This window comes from Ctenocephalides felis, unplaced genomic scaffold (genome assembly GCF_003426905.1).
Source record: "Ctenocephalides felis isolate EL2017-DRISC unplaced genomic scaffold, ASM342690v1 CF-g0.4_SCAFFOLD_01170, whole genome shotgun sequence".
Taxonomy (NCBI): Eukaryota; Metazoa; Arthropoda; class Insecta; order Siphonaptera; family Pulicidae; genus Ctenocephalides; species Ctenocephalides felis.
Window position 1 is genome coordinate 10,834,389 of NW_020537324.1, and position 9,091 is coordinate 10,843,479.

General features: G+C 28.2%; 1 protein-coding gene across 1 annotated transcript; it reads right to left on the bottom strand.

The window, feature by feature from the left end:
* Positions 1-6,637: 6,637 nt before the first annotated feature.
* LOC113368032 (electron transfer flavoprotein regulatory factor 1) lies at positions 6,638-9,091 on the bottom strand. Its single transcript, XM_026609597.1, has 3 exons — positions 8,850-9,091; positions 7,127-7,320; positions 6,638-7,047 (listed from the first exon to the last, which is right to left on the bottom strand). The coding sequence occupies exons 2-3, from the start codon at positions 7,166-7,168 to the stop codon at positions 6,841-6,843; spliced, it is 249 nt and encodes an 82-aa protein (XP_026465382.1). The 5' UTR covers positions 7,169-7,320; positions 8,850-9,091; the 3' UTR covers positions 6,638-6,840.

A 9,091-nucleotide genomic window follows, 5' to 3' on the forward strand; every position in this document is an offset into this window, starting at 1 on the left:
GGGCTTTTTCTATTTAACACGGGACCCTTTGGGGTAGGGTACAATGGTATGAGTATAAATACCTGAAACTTATAATAATAAAAAGACTAGCAAATGTAATGAGAGAAGAAGGTGTGTAGAGTAAAGTTCAATATATATCATAATCTAAATAGTGGTTTTATTCACATATCTTATTGTGATGGAATATTTATAATTTACAGTCCGCTTATATCTAATTAATCATAGTAATCCTCATCATAATTGGTCCATTTCGAGTCGCATTTTAGACAATTATGGTGAGGATGACTATGATTAATTTGATATAAGCGGACCGTAAATTATAAATATTCTGATCTATCACCATCTCATTCCATCACTACAAGATATGTGAATAAAACCACTATTTAGATTATGATATCTTCTCTCGTTACATTTGCTAGTCTTTTATTATTATAAGTTACAGGTATTATATACTCATACCATTGTATCCCCTACCCCTAATGGTCCCGGGTTAAATAGAAAAAGCCCTGGTCAAATCTTGGCCAATAAGATAAACTCTTTTAGTTAATTTTAGTAATTTTGAAAATTATTTGCTTTTTAGTATTAATAAATACTAAGATTTTATTGAAAAACAAGATGGATTCATCGCCTCTCGGGGTTCGAAATATTTGACTACCGTGTGTGGATTTATTAAATTTTTATTCATATAATTAACGTTTAATTATTCGAATTCTTGATAAAATAACTGGCGTAAAATTAATATTTTCTGCAGATAATATTGAAATCAAACAAATTATCTTAAAACAGACAAATTTAAATATTAAAAGCTTAACATTTGAAAAGCAGCATAATGGAGAAGTTTCTGCTCACAGAGCTTTTATCTCTGATTATTGTTCCAAAAATGAAAGAAAAAATAAAAAATAAATAAAACCAAAAAATGTACGTGAAAAATCAAACTAGCCACCAATGGCTGACTTAAAAAATTACAGCAAAAACTCAAAAACAGCTATGATTAATTCTGGTTCGATAAAACTGTACCTTGTACCCATACATTCAAATTCGTCAAATCTGCAAAAAAAGATTTTTCGAAAGAACTTTTATCTTTGATTTACTGTTCCAAAAATGAAAGTAAGAATGAAAAAAATGAAAAAAAAATGTACGTGAGAAACAAACTAGCCACTAATGGCTACCTTAAAAAATTGCAATAAAATCTCAAAAACAGCTATGATTAATTCTGCTTCGATAAGAATTTTATCATACCCATACATTCAAATTCGGCAGTTTCGCGAAAAAAACATTCCAAAAGAATGATTATCAAGTCGGTTTTATAAATATACACATATATATATATACTATCATCCCTTAACCGCCTTCATCCGCGATTTCCGCGGTTTCTTCCACTTCGTTCCGCAGAAAGTGAACCTGATGGTAACCGTGGTGGATTACGATCGTATCGGCACATCAGAACCTATCGGTAAAGTGGTGCTGGGCTACAATGCATCTGGCACGGAGTTGCGCCATTGGTCTGACATGCTGGCGTCGCCTCGCAGGCCGATCGCGCAGTGGCACACGCTCAAGGACCCCGAAGACGATAAGAAGGACTAAACTGGCCCCGACCCTTAGGATGCTGGGGATAAAAAGGTAAATGAGGGTGGATTTTGGGATAGAAATTAATTGTGGACTCTACTACAGTTGAATATTGTAATAGATACATTGAAATCCCGTTAAGGGCTACAACTAGTGTAACCGCCTAAAAAAGGTGATTTTTGGGAATTTATTTTAAAAAAAACTACTAAATTTTAGGAATATATTTACACATGTTTTAAGAATACATAGTAAAATTTTTGAAGAAAAAAATTAAATATATTTTTAAGTTGTCGTCGATCTACGGCGCGACAACCTTCACTGCTGCAGTTATTCCGGCCTTCTACGTGGATGAAATTAAAAAAAAAAAATCTCGTTAAACTAGATAATATTGTCTGTAAGATGAACTACGATAGAGAAAAAAATAAAAAAAAATGACAAAAATTGACAGTCGAATTTTACCCAAACTTTTGGTCATTGTTGGACTGCCAAAAATCGATTTTTGATCCGATCAAAAAATCGATAGTTCATTTTACGGATAACTATATATAGAATATGTATAGAAAATTTGGTAGTGATCGGATCATTTGTTTTTGAGTAATCGCTGCAGCAAATTCGGAAAATGCTGCTTCGAGAAAAACGCGTTTAAAGATAAAATGATCGTTATACTATATACTATATATATATGCTCTTTAAATGGCTGTGACTCAAAAATCGATTTAAAATTTTGGTATGTTATTTTTAAAGGTATAACCTATCGAAATATGGAAAATTGAAAATTCGATTTTTTGAAAATTTCACACTAGTTGTCCTCTTAAGACGATTTCTTAGAAACCTTGCCAGAAACACCATATTTTCTAATTTTGGTAAACGTAGGTATTAAATAGTACATTTCAATTGAATACTTAGTAGTGCAATTATAATTGCTTTATTGAATCCTTTCGCTACGAGAATATTTATCTCAGGAGTAACACTGCTGTACGAGACGGCAAGCCCCTAACCTCTTTCTTATACAATATATTTCAACATTTTCAAATCATTACACAGGTCCACAAAGTAAATAAGGTTGCCTGTATTGGATGTGCGACATATATTTTCTGAAGAACTCTTACTCCGAACACGAATCTAAAGTCAAATTCGGGGGTCAAAATGCAAAAAACGGAAAAATAATAAATAACACAAACTCCGATCTAGTAATTTTTCTGCATAACAATTAAAATCTTATAATTCATATCGTTTCTTTCTTTTCTTCGTTCCCTATGTTCTCTTCAAAGGACCTGGCAAAGGATTTTTACAACGCTTTTCTCATCTTTATTAAGTTTCTTTGTGTGGAATCCAGCAGCAATTTGCAAACATTTTCCAAATAACCGCAAACGTATTTGCAGGTTACTCAGGGGCATTAGGGAATAAATATGTTTGTGGATTGCTGCTGGATTCTACAAAAAGGAACTCAAAGATGAACAAGTAATGCAGATATCCATTGTATGGGTCATTAAAAGTAAAAAGTGCCGGAAAAAAGCCAGAAATTTTAACAACTTTCTTCATTTTGTGGACCTGTATTATCAATGAAAACGACACTCTGAATGCCGTCTTTAGACGAAATTATCATCAAGCGGATGTCCCTATAGGCAACAGTGGACTAAACCTTAGTGGACCTTAATTGTCTTGAAAATATTGGATTTATCACGCATAATTTTAAAAAATTGAGCTTTAAATAAAATATTTTGCGGTTTGTAATTTTGCAACAATTTGGAAAGTTTTGCCATCCATGTACATAAATTTTCTGGTGTCTCGTCCTCTGATTCCCAATTTTTGAAACAATCTTTTTCGGCCATTTTTCACACTAAAATCAGTTTTTGCAGCTTTTTATGCGCTTTCCCACCACTTGTGGGCACTTTTGGAAGTTCGTGCTTATTGAAGCCATATCACTATAAATTTTCCAATTTATCAAACTTCCTGATGGTGATTCCGAAGAATAAAAAAATTATACAGATAAATCACGCAATGTAAATTTATCTAACGCAATATGAATTCCAAAATTTTAATTATTTTTTATTATTTCAGTCTACTTGATTTCAAAATTGAAGCTGGAGAAGGACCGCAACTATGAAGAAATCGGATATATCGAAATCGGAACTAAATTATTATTTAATCGTTATATATAAATATAAATATATATAAAAAAATATGCTGTTGAACTATCTTGTTTAAATGTATAAAGTTACTCCTAGTATTCTCTGTATTCAGTATAATATAGTCCATCGTTCATTCGGTTCATTCAAACGCGTTGATAGTGTGTATACCTACGTAAATTGAGATTGTAACATAACACGTTCATGATCATTCGTTTTCATTTATCAAATTTAATTTAAAATATTTTTTGTAATCATAGCATTAGAGAAGAGTCTCACTTATTCATTAGTTTATTTCTATTTGTATAAAAAGACTTGATGAAAATTAATTAACAGCCTATATTTATCAAACTACATATAATTATTGTTAATTACCACTTGATATTAAGTTTATTGCGTAGACGATGTATGAGACTATGTGTTTGAATATTTATATTTGTAAATATGTTGATTTGTTTATTTAGATCAGTTCCTTAGAAAAAGACTTTAGGAATAAAAACCTAAACAACAAATATTTAAGAACGAACTACTTTTGAATACGTAAACATAAGTTTGCAGAAAATTTTTGTTACATATCAATTGACAATACCGATGCAGAAAGCTTATAGAATTATTTTAACTGTTAAATTTAATTCGGTGATAATTATTTAAAATAAAGAACACACTTGTAAATGTATCATTTTTGCATAAATTTATCAAATTTTGATTCTGAAGTAAATGCTATATTTGTGATAGATTTTGGTAGGATATTTTATGCAATTGAAAAATGATACATATTTGTTTTACATGTTATAAGTTCATTAATGTTAGACTGAACTGAATTTTATATTTTGTTGTATTCTCATCATCAAAACATAGGTACACAACAAAAACGTAGTATTTTTAAAAATGTGAACCATATTTAATGTCTCGATAACAAAATGTAATGTATAATACATTAAGTTTTATACTTACGAAAAGTGCCCGAGGTTTCTGCCGTAGATTCTAGATGCACGCGCGCACGTCGTTTTAATCATTGTAATTTATTTAAAAAAAAAAATGTATATGTACATACAGCAGCCTACAATTCAAATCAAAATATTATCCTTAAACTACTAGGAATTTAGTTTCTAACTCCAAAGGTTTTGTCGAAGTAATTAGATTCACTGAAAGTATATCGAGAAATCTTAGTTTATAATAGTTTTCACAAATCTTTCCTGGATATATTTTTTATTTTATATTTTTTGCTGTGTGTATAATACAAATCTTAACTAAATATTGGACCACATAATATGGACTCTGATATGATTATAATTATCCCATTTGCCAAAAGCGATTCACTCAAGCACTGCAATCCAAGGGCAAAAATTTCAGTTTGCCTCGTTTTAATAACGATTGTAATTCAAAGAAATGCAGCCATCGTTATTTTACATAATAGGATATAGGTAAATGCCTTGGCATTCACGTATTAATGAACTCAGTTAATCAGTTAAAATGTACCGATATCAAATTGGAATTCCTTTAAGTAGAAAACGTGAAGCTTAGATATGTTACTCTATAGGGCACTGACAATATAGAAGCTACTCCTCTAAATAGAAATTTTAGTATAAATAGAAGTCATTTGTTATTGTAACAATATTATTATACAAAAATTTATGTATTTTAAATGAGGGTGTAAAATTATTGTGTATCGAATGGAGCTTAGTAATAATATCAATAGCTATTTAAAAATACTAGATATTTATCTAAAAATTGATAAATTTATTCCATAAAAATTTTACACGTATATCAGCATACTGCTATTTTCCTGAATATATTTATTGATATACCCCAATATGTCTGAAAAGTCAGGTTTGCGCTAGGATTGCATTTAATTATGCGAAAAATATATGTCGAATAAATGTGCACAATGTAAATAAACATTTTGTTCTTAGTAAAAGAATTCTTAAAAAAATTGACGTGAAGAAAGCAGGAGAATCAACATAATTCAAAATTGTTTGATATATGTTCCAACTCAAAAACTTGTATGATATGTAATTCAAAAATTAGAAAAATATACCATTTAATGTGATTATGAAAAATCAATATTATAAATAAATATTACGAATATTTCATTGCTCTTAATTTCTATCTACATTCCATATATTAATGGAAATAAGAATTGTATAATTTTTCACATAGAAGTTATGTGTTACAATTGTTGGTTTATATAAAACTCAAGTATATGCATGAACATATATCATTCCATATACTTCATTATTTAAATGTTTAATAATATATTTGAAAAACACTGAATGAAAAGACAAAAGAGGGGCAAATACAACAAAGCGAGTTGTATAGTAGTTCACGAATTAAGTTCGGAGTAAAATGAAAGTAGAAAAATGTGTGTTATATAAATTAAAGAATAGATTTAAATACAAATACTTATAAAAATTATAATAGTGTATTATACAAACTATATTAATTTATTTTTATTTTAAATTGTAAAACACAATTGTGGATCATGTAAAAATTTAACTGATATAAACACCATCACTTTATAAATTGTTAAATAAAATTCCAGTAGAAAATCGGTTAGCAAAAAAATTAATTTTATCTTATTTTTCTTATAGACAATATTTAAGACTAGAACTAAATGAACATCAGTATATATGCTTAAAATATTTAGTAAAGCACCTTTAATTTAAGTGTTACGAATAATATGAAATATTATACTTGAAATAATTCCAGAAAGCTGAACAATTATTTATGCACTCTTTATTCTAGGACAAGAACCAACATAAATAATTGTTTATCGGTTTAAATATTTATTTTAAAATATATATAAAACACTATATATAGAATATAAGAAAATGCATAAAATCATACAATAAAATTATATCTATTAAAAATTCATTAATAAAATATCAATATGATGAAGTTTTTGTTGTTACAAGAACAAGTCTTTCATTTTTGATCAGTCGATTTTATTTATGAAAGTTTACATTATCATATCAGATAATTTTGGCTTTTGAAAATATATTAGAAAAATTCAGATACGGTCTAGATTGAAACAACTATGGCAATAGGTATAAAAATATTATATATATACATATCCTACTTGTTATTGTATTTTAGCTAATCACAGTTTCTAATAGGAATTCCACACACATATTGTATCGTGTTCTTACTCATTATAGTACATTCTTTTAAGGGTTCTATATTTTTTCAGCATATATAATGCCTCTATTTCCTTTATAACATATTCTCCATGTTTAATCATTGTTTCAATTTTATTTGGGTCTTTTTCATCCTTATTTTTCAAAAACACAGCCTTCAAGCGACTGTGGAATTTTTCAGCACCACTTGGCCAATTATTACCTAAATAGTGCAACTGTAAATAATAGTTGCAGGTAATTAAAGTTACTTACGACAAGGTAAGTGATCATGTGAATTATTTTAGTGGTACTTACAGTTTTGTATAAATTAATTACACGGCTTCTTTGAGTATTCATGTTGTATTTATACTTGTCCAAAGTCAGCTGTCAGATGACATTTGTTTGTTATCAAATTCTGACAGTAGGTTGGTGTAACTGTTTGGCTTTGCAGATGTAGCCAACCATTTTAAGGGGAAACATAATATTTTTGAACTTGAGAATTCTTCTTTCTGCTCAAAATCATATTATGTAAATTTAATGTAGATCTGATAAATAGAAATAGTTCTAAATTTTCTATATACATATATTAAAAGAATTTCAGTCCAATTTGTGAAAATGTCTGAAATATGCATAGTATTTTTTCTGATATATATGATATCTTGCGAATAATATATCAAAATAAGAGTAAGCAAAAATAAATTTGCTTTAGAATGTCAATTTAATTTGACTTGTATTTTTGAGTGAATGGTAACAAATTGGATGCATTATTTGGATTATGATTTTAAAATTTTCATTTATATACTTAATATAGTAAATAATAATAATTTTGAAATCAATATAAGAATTGGATGCATCGTTTTAATTGGAATTTTATAATCAACTATTTGTAAATATGCTCTGCTAGATGTAAATATTATTTACTAGTTGATTCAAATAAACTTGGGCTTGAATTGGGCCTGATATAAAATACATGTACATTACATGATATAAAATACAACATTTCATGTAGATGGATATAACTATCCATTAAAAATACAAAAAAATAGTACTATAAAAAAGATTGATATTTGAAAATCAAAAAAAATAATTATTTGTTATAAAACAGGGGCATTTTTCATTTGATCATTTGAAATGAAACTATTTTGCTTTTTAAAGACAACTGATATGCTTGAAATAAATGAAACATATCTAAATTAAACTGTATAAATAAATATGAAAATATAGAAAGAAACTGTCTTGCATTTTCATGATAGCCATAGTTTAAAGCAAAAAAAATATTTGCTTTTTGTTCAACACTTCATTCACATATTTGCAGTAATTTATAAATTAGTTTTATAAAATTTCAGTTTGAAAAAATAAATCATAATTTTGTTCGATAAATTGTTGCCAACGCCATCAAGCATTTGTTAGCAGTATTAATAGCACGTGTCGCAATATGAAGGTGACTTTTATGAGAACTTGTTTATTTAAAGCATTATTAATTAATTAATTTGTGCAACAAATGCCCGTTTTTTCAGGAGTAGGTTTATTTGTAGCCTATTGTAAAAATACTTACGCCATAAATCATTGTTCAAAAATATATAAAATCCAAAACATGAATTAACCTTCGAACAAACATAATCTTTGGGCGATATTTTGTTCCAAAAAAATTGGCTATTGGCCAAACAAACCATTTGTATGTACATATCACAGACTTTGTTTGAAAAGATCCCTAAATATTGTTGTAAAATTTTTCATAGCGTCATTTAGAAAAAAAAAACTGTTCTATGCATGAATTTCGAAATATTAAATCCGCATATAAATATTAATTGCGCAATAAATATTTGTGTCAAGTACTTGCTTAAACGCCGCCATTTTAACATAAAAGTACTTAATATTGGTACGATTTATGAGCAATAATTTTGACGTTAACGATTATTGTAATTACGTTAATAATTTTTATTTGCTTGTGAATAAGTGTTAATAAAATGATTCACAGATATGAAAATGTAAAATATCCTCAAAACCCCATACATTTACAAAAAAATATTACATCTACCTTTAATCTCTAACGCCATTATCCGACACCGAAAACATCAAAAAGAAAATGCCGCTTGTCATTGTAAAAGTATTGATAACCCGGTTCATGTCACAGCAAAGTCTGGATTAATTATAACACTCATTGTCTAATAACACTTTAATTAAGTTAAATATGTTTCACCGTTAAAAACGACAACTATTTCAAAATTTATTAAACAAAAATCGAAGTTGCAAAATGACAAACACTTGTTGACGCGGCCG

What these genes read in the sequence shown, in the direction of transcription:
- LOC113368032 (XM_026609597.1), bottom strand. Translation starts at nt 7,168, where the DNA reads ATGAATACTCAAAGAAGCCGTGTAATTAATTTATACAAAACT. An exon ending in TAATTAATTTATACAAAACT is followed by an intron (nt 7,048 to 7,126) that starts GTAAGTACCACT and finishes TATTATTTACAG; the next exon opens with TTGCACTATTTAGGTAATAA.